General features: G+C 46.9%; 2 protein-coding genes across 2 annotated transcripts; both read left to right on the top strand.

Moving 5' to 3' along the window:
* The first annotated feature begins 69 nt into the window (after positions 1-69).
* Positions 70-6999, top strand: LOC310661062 (cathelicidin-related peptide Oh-Cath-like). Its single transcript, XM_083406824.1, has 4 exons — positions 70-452; positions 3346-3453; positions 4573-4656; positions 5195-6999. The coding sequence occupies exons 1-4, from the start codon at positions 261-263 to the stop codon at positions 5324-5326; spliced, it is 516 nt and encodes a 171-aa protein (XP_083262950.1). The 5' UTR covers positions 70-260; the 3' UTR covers positions 5327-6999.
* A 5159-nt stretch (positions 7000-12158) lies between these two features.
* On the top strand, positions 12159-20843 carry LOC310661067 (cathelicidin-2-like). Its single transcript, XM_083406829.1, has 5 exons — positions 12159-12203; positions 13058-13566; positions 14220-14327; positions 17785-17868; positions 20488-20843. The coding sequence occupies exons 2-5, from the start codon at positions 13381-13383 to the stop codon at positions 20593-20595; spliced, it is 486 nt and encodes a 161-aa protein (XP_083262955.1). The 5' UTR covers positions 12159-12203; positions 13058-13380; the 3' UTR covers positions 20596-20843.
* The last annotated feature ends 860 nt before the right edge of the window (positions 20844-21703 follow it).

Below are 21703 nucleotides of genomic sequence, written 5' to 3'. Positions count from 1 at the left end.
TCCCAGACTGAACATTAAAGGACACCTTCCCCCTCCCTTCCACCCACAAAATATTTTTCCACGTTGCTTAAGTTTGGGCGCCGGAATTTCTCACATGAGCACATAGGAACTGAGTCACTGGTTTGCGGGGGAAACCCCAGGCCGCTGACCAATCAGCACCCGATCCGTGCAATTGACCGCACATAAAAAGGGAGACTCCTGGACCCAACAAGCTACCTCAGCTCCCAAAAGCCACCGGCAGAAGGGATAGATCGGAGGCTATGAAGATGGAGAGCTGTTTCTGGAGAGTCCTGCTCTTGGTTGGGGCAGCTGCCGCAACCACCGTGTTGCCTCCTGCGAAGGAACCGTTGAGCTACGAGGACGCCGCGGCGCTGGCTGTCGACCTGTACAACCAAAAAGCAGATGAAGACTTCACCTATCGGCTTCTGAAAGCCGCCCCTCAGCCAAACTGGGTAAGTCCACCTGCGATTTCTGCAATCTGGTGTCCCAGAGGACATGTTTCAGGTTGCAGCTGTGCTTTCCAGGACCAAAACATCTGGGAGCACCAGGTTGGGGAAGGCTGGCATGCGCCATCAATGTGCACTTCACGTTCTGGGGTTTTATAAACCAGAAGGCAGGTTTGAGATGCGAAGGGTGTGGACGCCCTATATATCTTTAAAGCACATTGACTTTCCACCAAAGCATTCTGGGAAGTGTGGTTTGTTAAGGGTGCTGGGCGTTGTTTCTCTGAGAGCGGTAAACTACAGTTCCCAGGATTCTATGTGGGGAGGTCATGTGTTTTGATTGTATGGTGTGTATTTAGCCTAAGGCCACCTGTGCATCTGTTTCCATCCTCCGTCTGGGAAGGAAGGAAGGAAGGAAGGAAGGAAGGAAGGAAGGAAGGAAGGAAGGAAGGAAGCCGTTCAATGTATCTGACTGCCATATTCTGGTACTGCTGGAGAAATTTAAAAGGGAGTTCCTAGGCTGGAGGCATCCCTCACAGAAACCCAAAAGAAAAGGATGCATTTTCCTCTGGAACGTGTCCAGAGGAGGGCAACCAAAATGGTCAAAGGCCTGGAAACGATGCCTTATGAGGAACGGCTAAGGGAGCTGGGCATGTTTAGCCTGGAGAAGAGGAGGTTAAGGGGTGATATGATAGCCATGTTCAAATATATAAAAGGATGTCACATAGAGGAGGGAGAAAGGTTGTTTTCTGCTGCTCCAGAGAAGCAGACACGGAGCAATGGATCCAAACTACAAGAAAGAAGATTCCACCTAAACATGAGGAAGAACTTCCTGACAGTAAGAGCTGTTTGACAGTGGAATTTGCTGCCAAGGAGTGTGGTGGAGTCTCCTTCTTTGGAGGTCTTTAAGCAGAGGCTTGACAACCATATGTCAGGAGTGCTCTGATGGTGTTTCCTGCTTGGCAGGGGGTTGGACTCGATGGCCCTAGTGGTCTATTCCAACTCTATGATTCTATTCTATGATTCTAGGTGAAAATATAGGCCTTTATTGAAAGACAAATGCCTAGGGACAGTCTCAAAAATAAGGAGAAGGCTGCAAAGAACAAACATCGGAAGCAATGTTTTTTATACACTTCCAGATTACAGCGGAACCTTGGTTTTTGAGCATCTCAGAAGCCGAATAATTCGGAACCCAAACGCCAAAAACCTGGAAGTAATTGCTTCTGTTTTCGAACCTGCCTCAAAAGTCTAACGGCTTCCAAGGCTCATTTTTCATTTCCCCCACGTTGACTTTGCAGCCAGACCATTGATCCTCGGTTTTCGAACGTTTCAGAAGTCGAAGGGTCTTCCGAAACGGATTACGTTCGACAACTAAGGTTCCACTGCATACATTTCTGCAATCTTAGTAGTTGCGAGCCAATGTCATTATCCTGAACTAATCACAATCACTTAACTCTTCAGATCAGCCCTTATCATAATATCATGTGATTACTGTTACAGTGGTACCTCGCAAGACGAATGCCTCGGAAGACGAAAAACTCGCAAGACGAAAGAGTTTTCCGTTTTCTGAGTTGCTTTGCAAGACGGATTTCCCTATGGGCTTGCTTCGCAAGACAAAAATGTCTTGCGCCTTTTTTTTAAAACCGCCAATGCATTCCTACGGGAAACCGTCAATACACAGTGGTGCTTCGTAAGACGAAAAAACTCGTAGAACGAAAAAACTCGCAGAACGAATTAATTTCGTCTTGCAAGGCACCACTGTATAAGAAAAAACTGCTCCTCTTCTCTTATGGGGTACCCAAGAGCCCGTATAGAGTCCTTATCTAGGTAGGAGAAAATAACAGAGGCCAACCAGAGAATATTGAGAAGCAAAGCAGCTAGTAAGCCTGATCTTTATTGATCTGTTGCAACAGGGTCCTCACTCACCACACGCAGGAGGGAAGAGGAACCCAGAACATTGGTGTGCAAACTTTTATATATACTTTTGAAATTGCCTACCCTGTAGCTCAAGACCACCCCTCAAAACATCATACATACATCACAGAAGAGGTGGTCTACAGTAGAATCCTGTCTGGCAAGAAACCTGTTAATGGGTTTACCTGGACAGCCTGGCCATTCTTTTGTGATGATAAATACTTAATTCCTGAGTCCAGGTCACAGGCTCACCCTAAAGGTAAAGGTAAGGGGACCCCTGACCCTTAGGCCCAGTCGTGAACGACTCTGGGGTTGCGGCGCTCATCTCACTTTACTGGCCGAGGGAGCTGGCGTACAGCTTCCGGGTCATGACTAAGCCACTTGTGGCGAACCAGAGCAGTGCACAAAAACGCCGTTTACCTTCCTGGCGGAGTGGTACCTATTTATCTAATTGCACTTTGACATGCTTTCGAACTGCTAGGTTGGCAGGAGCAGGGACCGAGCAACCGGAGCTCACCCCGTCGCGGGGATTCGAACTGCTGACCTTCTGATTGGCAAGCTCAAGAGGATCAGTGGTTTAGACCACAGCACCACCCGCTTACCACAGACTCACCCTATTCATACCCAAATGTGCCCTTAAGGCAGGATTTGTGAGCTCAGAGACAATGGGGAAGCTTTTCCCATTTCCATCCAAAGTGCTGAGGAATATTTGAGGTCACTAAAAGAGCCAAAATGGCTTTAGGACTGTTTTCCTGCACTGTTTTCAGACATGTAGTTTCTATATTTATGTATGTGTTTGCCTGGTACATTTATGAACATTTATTTTACATCATAAACCTTTAAATTCTCATAACACACCTGCCCAAAATGTTTGTGCGCTTGATGCAAATCAGGACAGCAGGTTCGGCGATATCACTCCCGCTCCTCACTAGTCGCAGGCAAGGTTTTGGACTATCAGCTCTGATTTGGTTGTTCTTGTTTGTCTCAGGATGCGGGTTCCGAAAGCGCCCAAGAGCTGAATTTCACAATCCAAGAAACCGAGTGCCTGGCAGAGGAGGAACGCCCCGTGGAGGAATGCAGCTTCAGAGACGGAGGGGTAAGGCCCGGCGAAGTGGGGGCGAGGAATCTGTTTCAGCCCACGGCTTGCATCTGCACAGGGGCTGCTTTCACAAGGTCACGTCCAGCAGGCTGTTCTCACAGCGGCTATTATGGGATGCCCATAAGCACAACCTGAACATCACAGCACCCTACCCTTCTGAAATTCCCAGCAAGTGGTATTTTGAGGCATAATCCCACAGGGTTTTCTCAAGCATCAAGACAGAGATGCAGAGGCGTGGACTGATCAGAAATCATATCAAAATGGCTTAAACCCAGTCAACACAATGCTTTCATAGCTGACACAAATGGCTTGCTCCTTATTTTTTTATAATTCCTCATAGCAATCCCACCTGATCACTACAGCTCTGAACCTTCCAACATTCAGCTGCATTTGATGGCCTCCCTCTGTAAAGACTGAAATGAAAAAGGATATTAAGAATCTTTTCCTTGTCTTTATACTGTACTTTCCTGGGCAACCAGCCGGGAGCTGCTGACAGCATCCTGACACCAGCGTAGTCATCATTAGTCTTGTGCCAATGTGTGGACATACCCAGACTTGCACTGCCACAACAAATGTACACATTCAGCGCATGGACTTACCATGCTTGCTGTCATGTTAATATGAAGTCACATCTGAAGGGAGGGCCTTCTCGGTAGTGGCGCCCGCCCTGTGGAACGCCCTCCTTTCAGATGTGAAGGAAATAAGTAGCTATCTTATCTTTAAAAGACATCTGAAGGCAGCCCTGTTTAGGGAAGTTTTTAATATTTAATGCTGTATTGTTTTTAACACTCAATTGGAAGCCGCCCAGAGTGGCTGGGGAAACTCAGCCAGATGGGTGGGGTTTAAATAATAAATTATTATTATTATTAAATTATTATTACACACTCCTATACTTCCTGTTCTCTCTCTCTCTCTCTCTCTCTCTCTCTCTCTCTCTCTCTCACACACACACACACAGCACACTGGTAGGCCCCTGGGTGCCCCTGGGCACCACGTTGGTGAATCCTGTGCCAGGGTTCGAACCAGGGGCTAATTGCATGCAAAACTCTACCCCCAAAGAGGGAGGCTTCTCCTGGCACCAACCTTGGTTTCACCTCCCATTTCCTCCCTTTGCAGGTGGTCAAGGAATGCTCGGGCTTTTACTTCCTGGCTGAGAATCCACCTGTGGCCATTGTCACCTGTGAAGCCGTAGAGGACGAGGTAAGACAGTATTTCAGGGCACCTTCTGAGGTGGAAGAGGTTGACGTCGTAACGTCCTTTTAACCAATTTGTCATGTGTGAAAGGAATTCCCCATGGATCTCACCAAATTCCCAAATGGTCAGACACGGGATTCGAACACACAACCCTGAGATTAAGGGTCTCGTGCTCTATCAGCTGAGCTACCCCAGCTCAGCTTCAGTGTTGCTGAGTTCATCAGATAGATTGAAAGGGAACAAAGGCTTGATTATCTAGTTCCTCACAAGGAAATGGACATAGCTAAGCCTTGCAGGACAGCTTACTCTATGGTCTTAACCCCTTCATGTGTTAATTAGACTTAAGCAAGCTGGTTATAGGAGGCTAGTTATCCCACAGCATTTCAGCCAGGAGGACTGAGACTTGGCAGCAAAACAACAGCCAATAGAGGGAGGAGAGAGAGAGGTAGAACCAGGCAAGCTGGCTCCCATTTTGGTGGTCCACAGTCCCCCTGCTGAGGGACGAGACCCTAACAGGAGGCTCTTTTTCTTCTGTCCTCTGCAGCCTGAGCCCAAACGGGTGAAGCGGTCCTGGCTGAAGAAGAAGTTTAAGAAGATCAAGAAGGGTGTCAAGAAGGGTTTCCGCAAAATCTTCAAGGGCAAGGGAATCATGGTGGGAGGGACCGTCCGCTATTGAGACGGAGGAGTCCCGAGGAACGTGTAAAAAGCTCCTCTCTGTCGCTTTTGCACACACCTTCTCCCATTCCGACCTATTCACCCTTCCTCAGATTTTCCTTTTGCCCACCACCCTGTTGCCTTGGTAACACTTGCCAGCGATCACCAACCTGGTGCCCACCTGAACTTCCATCAGCCCCAGCCATGCCGGAGGAGACACGCAGCGGCGATGGCTGGTCCGTTCTTGAAAATGAGGCACTGCCCATCCAACCCGATTCTGTCCTCTGATGCCCTCCACCTTTCTGCCCTCCTAGCTCCACCCAGTCCAGGGGGTCTCCCTGCCTGCCAGCCTCTTCTTCGGTGTTGCCATTGCAGAACTCACCGGAAGGATGGAGTTGTGATAGGAATTTTGAGGTCTTAGATATATGGTAATGTTCATAACCGCACATACATAGATCAGCACAGGAAGACCGACCTGGAACCATTTTGATTCCCAAGCTGTCCCAAACTGACCAAATGTTTTCTCTGCAAGGTCAAAGGAAAATGGAAAAGCCTCCCCATTGTCTTTTCCTTCGCAAATCCTGTCTTAAGGGTATGTCTGTGTTTGAATAGGGTGTGAGCCTGTGACCTGGCCCAGGAACTAAGTATTTATCACGACAAAAGATTTGCCAGGCTCCTCAGGCAATCCAATCAAGTAACCTGCCAGACAGGAGATAAGCAACGAAAGGAGAAAAACAATATTCAAATTTCTGTTTTAGACCGCCTTTTCTGTGATGTAGGTGTGATGTATCTGAGGGGTGGTCTTAGGTTACACCCCTTCTGTGATGTATGTATGATGTTTCTGGGGGTGGTCTTGATCTACAGGGTGGCAATTTCAAAAGTCTTTATAAGGCCTTGGTCACCATTGTTCTGGGTTCCTCCTCCCTCCTTCGTGTGGTGAGTGAGGACCCTGTTGCAACAGATCAATAAAGATCAAGCTTACTAGCTGCTTTGCTTCTCAATATTCTCTGGTTGGCCTCTGTTATTCTCTCCTACCAATAGGGAACCCACGTAAGGACTCTATATGGGCTCTTGGATACCCCATAAGGGAAAAATGGCAATATTTGTTTACAACAGAGTCAAAACTAGAATTGGCTGCTCCATCCATCCATGGCTCTAGCTCCACCAGTCGTTTAGGAACACAGAATGCTGCCCTGTTTTGAATTGCACCCAATGGTCCATCTGGTTCAGTGTTGCCTACACGGACTGGCAGCAGCGCTCCAGAATCTCAGGCAGGGAGTGCCACTGGGGAATCAAACCTGGGATCTTCTGCTGGGCTAAAGCTACAGCCCTTTCCCTCGACCATTTAACCAGGTTCCTCTCCTGTTGTCCACCTCCCTTTCTATCCTACCAGGGTTAGTGCGCACCAGTTCAGTCATGCTGGCAGAGGCTGATGGGAGTTTTGATAGCTCAAAACGGGTGGTTGGTGTGGACCGATCGAGCCTCTTCCTTCCTCTTCTCAAAAAAAAAACCCCTTTATTTTGCATGCAAAAAATAAAATAAAAACGCTTTGAGTAATACTTGCAATGTACGAAAAACTATGGTGAAAATGGAATATTTTTTTAAACAATTCTAAATGATGATGTTGATGCTTAATGTCTGAATTTAAATTTGCAATGTAAAACTCAATAAAAAAAATATTTGACATAAAAAAAACTCTTATTTTGGTTTCCCGCTCTGATTTTTGTCTTCTCTCCATTTACCACACCAATCTTTTTTTTTCTTGAGTGGATATTTTTCACGGCCTTGTGGGGAAACTGCTCTTTCCTCCCTTCTTATTCCTTTCACCTCCTGCCTGGTTAGATTTATAATCCCGCAAAGAGAGCCCTGCCGGCTTGCGCGCAACTGGACATTGCTTGGCACACCTGTACAAATTAAATTCAAAGAGGCTGCTACAGATGAAGTCTTGGTGATGCTTTCAGTCCTGATGTGCAGTTCCTCCAGAGCGGCTGAGAAAAAACTGTCATGTCCCTAAAACCTGGAGCAACCGACAGGGTGCCGTCCAGATGTTGTTGGACTACAAGTCCCATAATTCCTAGCCACAGAACATCATCGTCTAGAAGGCACTGTGCTGGGCTGCCTCTGTTTGGGTCAGGAGGGGTCACAGTGGGTGTGTTGCTGTTATCATTATTTGGAAGCAATAAGATGAATAAAAATTGATTCTTCTTGGTTGGACTAGATGAGCCTATGAGCCTATGATTCCATGACTACACCTCCCACAATCCCCAGCCAGCCCCAGCTAGCCAGATAGGTGAAAGGTAAAGGTGCCCTTGACCGTTAGGTCCAGTCGCGGACGACTCTGGGGTTGCTGCGCTCATCTCGCTTTACTGGCCAAGGGAGCCGGCGTACAGCTTCTGGGTCATGTGACCACCATGACTAAGCCGCTTCTGGCGAACCAGAGCAGCGCACAGAAACACCGTTTACCTTCCCGCTGGAGCTGTACCTATTTATCTACTTGTACTTTGACGTGCTTTCAAACTGCTAGGTTGGCAGGAGCAGGGACTGAGTAACGGGAGCTCTAGGCTCTGCAGTCAAAACCTTGGTTTTCGAGCAGAATGCGTTCCAGAAGTCCGTTCGACTTCCGAAACATTCAGAAACCAAGGCGCAGATTCCGATTGGCTACTGGAACAGAAAGGGATCCACAAGGTCTCTCCAGAACCCGGAAGCTGCAGCCACTGCTCCTTGCTTCTCCGGTGGCGATGAGGAGAGCGTGAGGACTGAGAAGCAGCGGCGGTGGCAGCAAGATCTTGAATGAGCTCTGTGAGTTTTTGTGAGGTCTCTCTCCCCGGAAGTTGCTGCCGCTGTTTCTCCTTGCTTCTGTGTGGGATTCCGCCGCCCGAGGCAGCTGCCTCACTCTGCCTCCTGGGCCGGCAGACCCTGAGGAAAGCAGGACTTGAAATCAAGCTCTTGGTTTTTTTCTTAATTTATTTAATCATTTTTTCAATACAAACAACAACTGCAAAAGACACATACAACAAAAACCATAACAACACAATTTGACATTTCAGATTTGAATACACCTGTGACTACTCCTTTTTAACAATATTTCCCCACCTCTCTCTCCTCCCCCCACTTCCCCCCACTATCCGCCTTATCGCTTAGGTATTCCTTCCAGATTTCTTCATATTTATCCATTCTTAATTTGCATCGACATGCAATTCGTTCGTATGTAGCTAATCTGTCCATATTACCAACCCATGTGCTCAATGGAATCTTTTTGCGGCTCTTCCAATTCATCAAAACAAGTTTTCTTGCGTCTAATATAGTACGGTACATCCATTTTTTTTTACTTGAAATCAAGCTTGCTCAACTCAGGAGCCAGCTGCAAATGATAGCATAGACACTCTGCAAGGTCTCCTCTCCCAATTAACCTCCGTCTCCAGGACCCAGCCCTGTGACATCACGGGGTCCTGGGTCTCCGGTTTGGGCCCTGGAGTCTCAGGGTCTGGGATGCTTCTGAGCTGTGTCACATGTCAGTTTCTGAGGTTGCAATTTATTTTAAGTTCACTGAAGAGATTCAAACTCACCAAGGCTGATTCACCACTATGTCTGTATATAGTGTTTTTTCTCCTCTCTCTCTCTTTCCTTTTCTCAGCTCTACAACATTTTCCCCAGGATCCTAGACTACTTGCCTGGTCCTCATCAAACTTTCTTTAAAAACCTCGGGGACATCCAGGTCTTCATAGCCCAGAAGGTGAAAGATCATGAGAGAGGTCTGGATCCCAATGCTCCCCGGGACTTCATAGACTCCTTCCTCCTCAAAATGGAGCAGGTGAGATATGGAGGAGTGGATTTATATGTCTGAAATTAAAGGTAAAGGGACCCCTGACCGTTAGGTCCAGTCGTGACTGACTCTGGGGTTGCACGCTCATCTCGCTTTATTGGCCGAGGGAGCCGGCGTACAGCTTCCGGGTCATGTGGCCAGCATGACGAAGCCGCTTCTGGCAAACCAGAACAACGCACGGAAATGCCGTTTACCTTCCCACCAGAGTGGTACCTATTTATCTACTTGCACTTTGAGGTGCTTTCGAACTGCTAAGTTGGCAGGAGCAGGGACTGAGCAACGGGAGATTACCCCGTCGCGGGGATTTGAACCGCCGACCTTCTGATCAGCAAGTCCTAGGGTCTGTAGTCAAAACCTTGGTTTTTGAGCAGAATGTGTTCCAGAAGTCCGTTCTACTTCCGAAACGTTCAGAAACCAAGGCGCAGCTTCCGATTGGCTGCAGGAGCGTCCTGCAACCAATCGGAAGCCACACCGGACATTCTGTTTCTGAGGGAAAGTTCGCAAACCGGGACACTGATTTCCAGGTTTGCGGCGTTCGAGTTCCCAGTTGTTTGTGAACTAAGCTGTTCGAAAACTAAGGTACGACTGTACAGAGACTATACGTGTACAGGGCTCTGAGAATGAGGGAGAGAAAACATTATCTATTTCATAAAATCAACACATTGTAGAGTTGGAAGAGACCACGAGGGTCCTCTTGTAATTCCAACCCCCTATAATGTAGAATTGCAGCAAAAAAATTCCTGGCACCCAACATCTGCTTAAAAACCTCCAAGGAAGGAGATTCCTCCACCTTGTTTGTTTAATGAATTTATAAACCGGCCACTATTTGGAACTGTCATGGTGGTGCACACAAAAAGGTTTTTTAAAACAACAAAATACAAAGTTTAAACAATAAATTGTCCCCTTTCTCAGTCCTGTGAGGATAGGGCAAGGAGCGATGGGGACAGAAACTGGAGATTTTAAGCCAAGGATTTAGAAATGTTTCCTAAGTGTTAGATCAGGTCCATCGAAGAAACTGGTTGCTTAGGAAGGTTCCTCTACCCTCATGATGATTCAGTCAACTGGAAGCCCAGTTTGCACAACTCTTTACCAAAAGAAAAGAGAAACCCAGGCCACAAGCCAAACCCCAAACAGCCTTCTCTCCTGGTGCCAGCCCTGTGTGCCAACCCACCCTGAAGCCAGCGGTAAAAGCCACACCTGACGGTTTAAACGATCGCTTGAAATTTCCTCCTCACTGATGGCTCCTGGACATTATCACCTCAACAGTATACTTGCAGATTTTAAAAAAGAAATAAAAATTACGATACGCTACGATACGATAATCTTTATGGTCATTGTGCCATAGAGAACAACGAAATTGAAAAAATCAATTGTAGTGAAAAGGTTTAAATATTTAAAAATATAATGTTTTAAGGAAAAGGACAAAAACGGTAATGAATGTCATTCCTGTGTTATGTACGGATATTGCTTATTAATCTGTTGATTTGTTTTGGGGGTTTTTTTTGTTTTTGTTTTTCTTATTTCTTTTTCTTTTTGATCTTTTTCTTTTTTTTCTTTCTTAAGAGAAACTCAATAAAAAGAATTAAAAAAAATATCTACATAAGATATTCAAAAACCAACAAGCCTGCCATCACAGCTATCCCAACCTGGTTAGCCCCCTAAAAACTCTGATACCCCATTTTTAAATACAATATAATCCCACAGAGACTCCTTACACTGCATTTAAAACCAAAATCGCATTTGGATAGAAACTGTTTCTCAGGTGGCTAGTCCTAATCTTATAAATTTGCGTGGGAAAAGGAACTGTTCACAAGTCACGGTTTTTTCCTACTTGAAAAGTTGCCATGCTTCAAGAGTAGCCAAAATGGCAGCTTCTAAATGTTGCTGGAAACCAACTCCCAGAGCCGTCCTGTCCATTGGGCAGACGGAGGCAGCTGCCTCAGGCGGCGGAATCTGAGGGACATGGATGTGTCCCCCACTGTTGTCACTGCTGCCAGAGAAACTAGGAGAACTGACAGCAGCAGTTCCCAGGTTCTGGCAAGTGGCAAAAGAAACTCATGAACTATGTGGAACTGGCAAAACCGACATACAAATTGCGAGACAAGGACAACTGTGACTTTAGAGAAGAATGGGAACTTTTTACAAATTATCTAAAAAGGCAACAAAATGAATTGGACTCCTTGGCAGGTTTTGAATAAACATACACAAATTTATTCAGGGTTAATATAGTAGATAGATAATTGTTGTTGTTGTTTAGTCGTTTAGTCGTGTCCGACTCTTCATGACCCCCTGGACCAGAGCACGCCAGGCACTCCTGTCTTCCACTGCCTCCCGCAGTTTGGTCAAACTCATGTTTGTAGCTTTGAGAACACTGTCCAACCATCTCGTCCTCTGTCGTTCCCTTCTCCTTGTGCCCTCCATCTTTCCCAACATCAGGGTCTTTTCCAGGGAGTCTTCTCTTCTCATGAGGTGGCCAAAGTCTTGGAGTCTCAGCTTCAGGATCTGTCCTTCCAGGCAGCACTCAGGGCTGATTTCCTTAAGAATGGATGCGTTTGATCTTCTTGCAGTCCATGGGACTCTCCAGAGTCTCCTCCAGCACCAGAATTCAAAAGCATCCATTCTTCGGCGATCAGCCTTCTTTATGGTCCAGCTCTCACTTCCATATTACAGATAGTTACATCAAAATTAAATGCAACAATATAATAGAAAAAAGATCAAGAAAATAAAAATAAAAAGCAAAAAAGAGCTAACAATAAGAAATGAATATCAGTTATAACCTCATGCTACCAGCATGAGTTTGACCAAACTGCGGGAGGCAGTGGAAGACAGGAGGGCCTGGCATGCTTTGGTCCATGGGGTCACGAAGAGGCGGACACGACTAAACAACAACAATCTGTAATATATATGTAATATGATATTTTAAATCAATAAAGGTGAATTAAAAAATAAATAAATGAAAACCGAATGTTGGAAATGCAGCAAGTGCTCAGAAGACTGGCATACGAACGCAGCCTTTGAGAATCAGGAATATCATTCCTGTCTATGGCATCTTTATTGTGGCAAAATGTGGCAAAGCGTGCTCTCCAATAAATGAGAGCACGTGTTGCGGTGTGGGCCACCGGGCCCGGCCTCTTGTTGCCAGGCTGGTTAATAGTTATTGCCTGGCATTTGTGATTGGATAACCGGGTTGCTGGGGCAAATTGTATGTTGCAAATTGGGTGGGTGGGACCATAGTCTTTAAATATTGGTGCACTCTGGTTTCTCTTTCTCTTTGCAGAGTGCATCGGATCACCCGCCCACCCGCCCGCCCTCTTTTCCGGTTGACCTTGCTTTGCCTGTCATGGGGTCGTCTGCCTTGGCGCAGGGGCCTAGTAGGAATTTTGCCATTTGGTGATTGGCTGTGCCATTTGGTTTTTGGCTACTACTCAGCAATTCGTCACAACTTGTAAGGTTGCGGTTAGGCATTGGTTATAATATGCTGGTGGTGGAGGGGTCAGGATAGGCTGTGCCTGCCCCTCCTATTGCACTGAAGGGAATTCCGTTAAAGGAATCCTGGGGCTTGCCACGATTTCGTCCAATCCCTGTCATGGGACCAGGGCCGCCCAATCCCTGTCATGGGAATCCTTGTCATAGGACTAGGGCCGGCAAGCTTTCGGGGAGCTTCTGGGGAGAGCGGTGTGGGTCCGACGCTTAGCTCAGGTGACCCCCCAGTTTGACTTTCTCTTCTACTGGCTACCGATCGGACCTCGGGATGCCAGTTCTGTCCCAGGCGGGGGGACAGATAGTCATAACCAATGTCTAAACAACCACTCACTGATTTTGTATTTTAATAAAGTTGTGGCCAAAATAGTGCCCAAAAACCAAAACTAAAATTACGTGTTATGTGTGAAGTTATTTGAGGGGTGGCCTGGGAACCTACACGCGCAACAGGATTCGAACTCCTATCCGAGAGAAGGCAGAGACTCCCCTGTGGCCTCAACCTTTCCCAAGACAATGACCTCCTTCCTGGCCTTTCCCCTCCCTTCCATGATGTTTTGCAAGGAGGCTTTTCAGCAATCGCTCTCAGTTGGACCCACATAAACTGGCACTTCCTCCTGGGGGGCGGGCAAGAGAAACCACACTTGCACCCTCAGCCAAAGGACGTTAGCCCACAGGGGAGGGGGGTTAGAGGGCTATGGGGTGCCGTGGGCTATAAAAAAGGGAGCTCAGCCACTGAAGCCCAAGGAAGAATATCTTGAAGAGAGAGAACACGGATGGAGAAGAAGATGGAGAGATGCAAGCTGTTTCTGCTGCTCATCGCGGTGGTTGCGGCAGCCCCCACAACCCGCACCCCCGTCAGCTACGAGCAGGTGGTGGCGGCGGCCGTGGACACCTACAACCAGGAACAAAACCCGGAATTTGCCTTCCGACTGCTGGAAGCTGAGCCGCAGCCTGATTGGGTACGTAGTTCTTCGGCTCCCCTCCATTATCTATTCCATCAGGCAGCAACGATTCCTTCTACAGTGGTACCTCGGGTTACAGACGCTTCAGGTTACAGACGCTTCAGGTTACAGCAGTGGCGTAGCATGGGGGGGTGCAGGGGGGACCAGCCGCACCGGGCGCAACATCTGGGGGGTAAGGTTAGGGGGCGCAAATTCACGGGTTAGGGGGCGCAAATTACTTGCCTTGCCCCGGCTGCTGACAACCCACGCTACGCCACTGGGTTACAGACTCCACTGACCCAGAAATAGTGCTTCAGGTTAAGAACTTTGCTTCAGGATGAGAAAAGAAATCGTGCTCCGGCGGCGTGGCAGCAGAATGAGGCCCCATTAGCTAAAGTGGTGCTTCAGGTTAAGAACAGTTTCAGGTTAAGTACGGACCTCCGGAATGAATTTGTTGCAAAGATTTTGCACCTGAGTTTGCTTCTTTCCTCCTCCCTCCCAATCGATTCCCCCTTTTGTGTCGTGTCTTTTTTCAATATTGTAAAAACTGAAGACCGGGACTGTCTTTTCCAGTATCTGTCAACTGCTCAGGGGAGCCTGGCTGAAGAGGGACATTAAAAAACTCCTTAAATGTATTTTTTTCCTATCCGTTTTGCTCAATGTCTCCACAGGATGCTTCTGGTGAAACTACCCAGCCTATAAAATTCTCTATCAAGGAGACGGTTTGCCCCACATCAGAGAAGAGAAATGTCTCCCAGTGCGAATACAAAGAGGATGGGGTAAGTCTGGGTGCCCCACCATGCAAGATATTGCCAAATTTTCACTGCCTTTAACGGCAGCTGGGTCTGCAAATAAATTAGGAAGGTGGCACAGTTCCTCCACATAAGCTTTCTTTTCCCAAGCCCTGCGCCCCCCCCCCCCCCATTTAAGCCTGGGAATCCAGGCGACATTATTAGTCAGTGTGGCTAATAATAATAATAATGATAATAATAATTTATACCCCGCCCATCTGGCTGGGCCTCCCCAGCCACTCTGGGTGGTTTCCAACCAAATATTAAAATACAGTAATGCATCAAACATTAAAAGCTGCCCTAAAAATAGTCTTCTTCTTTGGCGATCATTCGTAGCCGAGTAAGATTGTCTTCTATAAACACAGTTTTAACAGTGCGTCCATAAGTGACTGTGGAGGCCAATTCTGGATCCACACGTCCTTCCACAGTGGGGACATTGGTTTCCGGGCGGGAGTTGATCACGGTGTGGATTTGCCAAGCGTGCCTTCCTCTTAGAATGTTTCTCCCTTGCGTCCTGAGTTCGAGTGTCTTCAAAGCTTTTTATTTATTTATACATACATACATACATACATACATACTCCGCCCATCTGGCTGGGTTTCCCAGCCACTCTAGGAGGCTTCCAGCAAAATATTAAAATACAATAATTCATCAAATATGAAAAGCTTCCCTAAACAGGCCTGCCTTCAGATGTCTTCTAAAAGTCAAATAGTTGTTTATTTCCTTGACATCTGACAGGAGGGCATTCCACAGGGTGGGCGCCACCACCGAGAAGGCCCTCTGCCTGGTTCCATGTAACTTGGCTTCTTGCAATGAGGGAACCGCCAGAAGGCCCTCGGTGCTGGACCTCAGTGTCCGGGCATAATGATGGAGGTGGAGACGCTCCTTCAGGTATACTGGGCCGAGGTCGTTTAGGGCTTTCAAGGTCAGCACCAACACTTTGAATTGTGCTCGGAAACGTACTGGGAGCCAATGTAGGTCTTTCAGAACCGGAGTTATGTGGTCTAGGTGGCTCCTCCCAGTCCCCAGTCTAGCTGCCACATTCTGGATTAGTTGTAGTTTCCAGGTCACCTTCAAAGGTAGCCCCATGTGGAGCACATTTCCATGACACCTTCGGTAAAGGCTGTTCTCCAACTGGAGCGCTCGCAGGCCAGTGTTTCCCAATTGTTGGCGTTTATACTACATTTTTTTAGATTTGCCTTGAGACAGTCTTTAAACCTCTTTTGCTGACCACCAGCATTACGCTTTCCATTTTTAAGTTTGGAATAGAGTAGTTGCTTTGGAAGACAAATCTTAATAGTGTGGCATAGTGGTTAGAGCATGAGACTAGGATCTGGGAGACGAGCCTTCAAATCCCCATCTCTGTCATGAGGCTTACTAGGTGACATTGGGCCAGTCACTCACGCTCAGCCTATCCTACCTCACAGGGTTGTTGTGGGAATTAAAGGAGAGGAAGAACCACCTGCTCCTGGGTTAAAAAGATGGGATATAAACAAACAAAATGATTTAATTTCTGCCCATGTGTAAAACTTTTTTTGGGTGGCAGGGAGCCACGGCAAGACTCCTTACAGGGTCCTTGCCGTGGGATCACATTCACCCGGTGCTATACCAGCTGCACTGGCTCCCAGTGGAGTACAGGATTAGGTTCAAGGTGCTGGTTAGCCCTATACTGGCCTAGCCCTATACGGCCTAGGACCCTCGTACCTACGGGACCGCCTCTCCTGGTATGTCCCACAGAGGACCTTACGGTCTTCAAACAAAAACATCCTGGAGGTCCCGAGCCACAGGAAGGTTAGGCTGGCCTCAACCAGAACCAGGGCCTTTTTGGCTGTGGCCCCGATCTAGTGGAACGCTCTGTCACAAGAGACCAGGGCCCTGCAGGACTTGACATCTTTGCGCAGAGCCTGCAAGACAGAGCTGTTCCACCAGGCCTTTGGTCGGGGTGCAGCCTGACCCCCTCTCTCCTTCTGCAATCCTCACAGAACTCTAGCCCAATGGTTGCCATTAATTTGGTTCTAAATTGATTTTAGAATGAATTGACTTTAGAACGTATTTCAATTAATTGATTGTGATTTTATGTGTTACTTTTACTGTTGTTAGCTGCTCTGAGCTCAGCTTTGGCTGGGGAGGGCGGGATATAAAGAAAATATTATTATTATTATTATTATTATTATTATTATTATTATTATTATTATCCAGTCCAGCCCCCTGCAATGCAGGAATTTTTCACCCCGTTTGGGACTCGAACCTGCAACCTTGAGATCATGAATCTCATACCCCAACCGACCGAGCTGTTCTGTAGGTTTTAAAGTATTGCTGCAATGTTTAATTCTTTTGTTTTCTCTTTTCGCAAACCTCTTTGAGGTTTCTCCCCCCTTTGTTTAGCACTCAAGCGGTGTATACATTTTATGGAATAAATAAACCGAATCAATGAATGAATGCCTAGAGTGGATGTAGAATCATAGAATCATAGAATCATAGAGTTGGAAGAGACCACAAGGGCCATCAAGTCCAACCCCCTGCCAAGCAGGAAACACCATCAGAGCACTCCTGACATATGGTTGTCAAGCCTCTGCTTAAAGACCTCCAAAGAAGGAGACTCCACCACACTCCTTGGCAGCAAATTCCCCTGTCAAACAGCTCTTACTGTCAGGAAGTTCTTCCTAATGTTTAGGTGGAATCTTCTTTCTTGTAGTTTGGAGCCATTGCTCCGTGTCCGCTTCTCTGGAGCAGCAGAAAACAACCTTTCTCCCTCCTCTAGGTGACATCCTTTTCTATATTTGAACATGGCTATCATATCACCCCTTCACCTCCTCTTCTCCAGGCTAAACATGCCCAGCTCCCTTAGCCGTTCCTCATAAGGCATCGTTTCCAGGCCTTTGACCATTTTGGTTGCCCTCCTCTGGACACGTTCCAGTTTGTCAGTGTCCTTCTTGAACTGTGGTGCCCAGAACTGGACACAGTACTCCAGGTGAGGTCTGACCAGAGCAGAATACAGTGGCACTATTACTTCCCTTGATCTAGATGCTATACTCCTATTGATGCGGCCCAGAATTGCATTGGCTTTTTTAGCCGCCGCGTCACACTGTTGGCTCATGTCAAGTTTGTGGTCAACCAAGACTCCTAGATCCTTTTCACATGTACTGCTCTCAAGCCAGGTGTCACCCATCTTGTATTTCTGCCTCTCATTTTTTTTTTGCCCAAGTGCAATACTTTACATTTCTCCCTGTTAAAATTCATCTTGTTTGTTTTGGCCCAGTTCTCTAATCTGTCAAGGTCATTTTGAAGTGCGATCCTGTCCTCTGGGGTGTTAGCCACCCCTCCCAGTTTGGTGTCATCTGCAAATTTGATCAGGATGCCCTTATCACTTCTTCTGTGGGTCTTTGACGTAGAACTCGTATTTTCTTTAGCGCTGATGACTTACTCCTTTCCTGTTTCCTGACACAGCTGGACAAAGACTGCTCTGGCTTCTATTCGACCCAGCAAAGTCCGTCTTTAATTATCGTGCAGTGTGAGGACGTCGATCAAGAGGTAAGAGAGACCGGGCGCTGGCGAAATTTGTGACGGGGTGGGGGTGGGGCTACAATGTGCGGAGACCCCGTCTGAAGCCCTGGAGAGCAGCTGCCAGTCAGAACTAATAACTGCTAATGTCCTGACTCAGTAGGCAGCTTCCGATCTGCACAGCGTTCCCAGTGTTTTTCATCCCCAGATTCTGGGATGAAAAATGCCTTTGAGCATGTGCAGAGTGTGACAGGAAATAGATGGTCGGGTTTTCTATTTTTTTGTAAATAAAATTTGTAAATGGAATTGTTTTTATATGTAATAATAATAATAATAATAATAATAATAATATTTTAAAAGGTTAGGTTGCTTTATCATAGATGGGTTTGCCATTCCAGGCTCCTTTGGGAGAAAGCGTGGGATAATAATAATAATAATAATAATAATAATAATAATAATATATTATTTATACCCCGCCCATCTGGCTGAGTTTCCCCAGCCACTCTGGGCGGCTCCCAATCAAGTGTTAAAAACAGTACAGCTTTAAATATTAAAAACTTCCCTGAACAGGGCTGCCTTCAGATGTCTTCTGAATGTCAGGTAGTTGTTTTATCTCTTTGACATCTGATGGGAGGGCGTTCCACAGGGCGGGCGCCACCACCGAGAAGGCCCTCTGCCTGGTTCCCTGTAACCTCACTTCTCACAGGGAGGGAACCGCCAGAAGGCCCTCAGCGCTGGACCTCAGTGTCCGGGCTGAACGATGGAGGTGGAGATGCTCCTTCAGGTATACTGGACCGAGGCCATGTAGGGCTTTAAAGGTCAGCACCAACACTTTGAATTGTGCTCAGAAATGGACTGGGAGCCAGTGAATATCTTTCAGGACCGGTGTTATATGGTCCCGGCGGCCACTCGCAGTCACCAGTCTAGCTGCTGCATTCTGGATTAATTGCAGTTTCCGGGTCACCTTCAAAGGTAGCCCCACGTAGAGCGCATTGCAGTAGTCCAAGCAGGAGATAACTAGAGCATGCACAGTGGTGGCGCATGATTATGATTATGCTCTTCTGTACAAAGTAGGAAAATAGCAATAATCCCCCACATCTATCTCTCTCTCTCTCTCTCTCTCTCTCTCTCTCTCTCTCTCTCTCTCTCGGGCTCTATGTTATTGTACTCTCATGACTGTGACTAAATTTAAGAAGTGCTTTAAGACGAATGCTAGCAGCTCTTAAAACTTGGTTTTAAAATGATGTGCTCAGGTGAATTTTCTTCCCATGCCCACATGGCTGCATCAAACCATGTCGGGGAACCCAAAAATGTGTCCCCTTCTGAAATGTGAAAAGCAAATTGCAATTCTGCAAGTAGCTTGCAGTAGAGGAGCAATGACTGGATAATGCGGACGGGGAAAACTTTGGGGCAGCTGAACTATAACTCCCATCAACCCTGGCCACTGACCCTACATGCTGAGGCTGGTGGGAGTTGTAGTTCTGCAATAAGTGGGAGGCCAAAGGTTCGCTGCACCTGGGATAGTACTCAGAGTCTGAAAGCATCCTAAGAGCATCCTAAGAGCTCAGTAAAGTGGTACCTTGGTACTCAAATGCCTTCGTTCCCAAACACCAAATACCTGAAAGTAAGTGTTCCGGTTTTCGAACGTTTTTCGGAAGCCGAACGTCCGACACGGCTGTCGGCTATTGTTTCCAGGGTGCCTGCACCAATCAGAAGCTGCACATTGGTTTTCGAAATTTTTGGAAGTCTTGTTGTTGTTTAGTCGTTTAGTCATGTCTGACTCTTTGTGACCCCATGGACCAGAGCGCGCCAGGCACTCCTGTCTTCCACTGCCTCCTGCAGTTTGGTCAAACTCATGCTGGTAGCTTCGAGAACACTGTCCCACCATCTCCTCCTCTGTCGTCCCCTTCTCCTTGTGCCCTCCATCTTTCCCAACATCAGGGTCTTTTCCAGGGAGTCTTCTCTTCTCATGAGGTGGCCAAAGTCTTGGAGCCTCAGCTTCAGGATCTGTCCTTCCAGTGAGCACTCAGGGCTGATTTCCTTCAGGTTTGATCTTCTTGCAGTCCATGGGACTCTCAAGAGTCTCCTCCAGCACCAGAATTCAAAAGCATCATTTCTTTGGTGATCAGCCCTCTTTATGGTCCAGCTCTCACTTCCATACATCACTACTGGGAAAACCAGAGCTTTGACTATACGGATCTTTGTCGGCAAGGTGATGTCTCTGCGTATTAAGATGCTGCCTAGGTTTGTCATTGCTTTTCTCCCAAGAAGCAGGCGTCTTTTAATTTTGTGACTGCAGTCACCATCTCATGGAGCCCAAGAAAGTAAAATCTCTCACTGCCTCCATTTCTTCCCCTTCTATTTGCCAGGGGTTGATGTGTGGCCATGATCTTATTATCGTTAAATAGTAAAATTCATGTTAAATTGCTGTTTTAGGGATGGTTTTTAAAAGTCTGGAACAGATTAATCCGTTTTGCATTACTTTCTATGGGAAAGTGCGCCTTGGTTTTGGAACGCTTTGGTTTTGGAACGGATGAAGTTTGAGGACCAAGGTGCCACTGTATCAGCTCTGTGGAGTAATAAATGAGTATTGGAAATGCACACTCAATGCTTGTACTCACTGCTTTCTCTCTCGTATCTCTGACCTAGCTGAGCCGTATAACAAGGGGACGCTGGAGAAGGTTCTGGAGGGGAGCCAAAAGATTTGTGAAGAGACACGGCGTGAGGATTGCCTTAGCAGCGTTTCGGTTTGGATAGAGAACTCCAGAAGAAAAGGAAGTTTAAATGATCCCCGTCCCAAGGTGCTCTTTGCACCATCCTCACATTAAAGGGATCTAGAAGTTCTGCTTTGCTTTTTACACTGTTTCTCTCTCACTTCTTCCGGCCCAGATAACTTCCACAAGGCTGCAGTGTATAATGATAAAATGCCCTGCAAAAATAAAAATAAAAACCTTCTTTGCTCCAAAACCAAGTGTTTGTTAACTGTACTGTACAGACTTTGATGCGAGGCAAATGACACATGAGCCTGAGCATATTTGCTTGTTTTTTTAAAAAATTGTGGAGGTAAAGGTAAAGGGACCCCTGACCACTCGGTCCAGTCGTGACCGACTCTGGGGTTGCGGCGCTCATCTCACTTATTGGCCGAGGGAGCCGGCGTACAGCTTCCAGGTCATGTGGCCAGCAGGACTAAGCCACTTCTGGCGAACCAGAGCAGCACATGGAAACACCATTTACCTTCCCGCCGGAGCGGTATCCATTGATCTACTTGCACTTTGACGTGCTTTCGAACTGCTAGGTTGGCAGGAGCAGGGACCGAGCAACGGGAGCTCACCCCGTCACGGGGATTCAAACTGCCGACCTTCTGATTGGCAAGCCCTAGTCTCTGTGGTTTAACCCACAGCGCCACCCGTGTCCCTTAATTGTGGAGGTACAGTGTGCTAAAGGGCAGATAGGGGGCGCTGTTCTTGGCCTCTGACATGAGAGCAACCTAGTGCAAATATAGTACAGAGAGGTACAGTCACGATAAAACCTGAAGACCCTTTCGGCTTGCTCTCTGTAGAGATCTGTGCGGAGAATTGAATTTAAGATTGGAAAAATGAGATGCTGAGAAAGCTGAAATTGACAGTTCTTTCCATCCGCACAGCTCACAGCAGAGTTAGCACAATGGCAATTGCTCCAAGCACATTTAAACATGGTTAGATTTTACATCTAGCCTCACCCACCTTTAAAGAAACGTTCCCCATGAAAAGACTTAGGCTAGAATAAATCACAGATACTTAGTTTAGATCTTTACTCACAGAGTTTCTGAAAATTACAATAAACAAGACTCCATCTGCTGCCAGTAAAATAAAGGAGAATTTTTTTC

This window comes from Podarcis tiliguerta, assembly GCF_965153285.1.
Source record: "Podarcis tiliguerta genome assembly, chromosome: 12".
NCBI classification, from domain to species: domain Eukaryota; kingdom Metazoa; phylum Chordata; class Lepidosauria; order Squamata; family Lacertidae; genus Podarcis; species Podarcis tiliguerta.
This window is presented reverse-complemented; position numbering and strand designations above follow the sequence as displayed.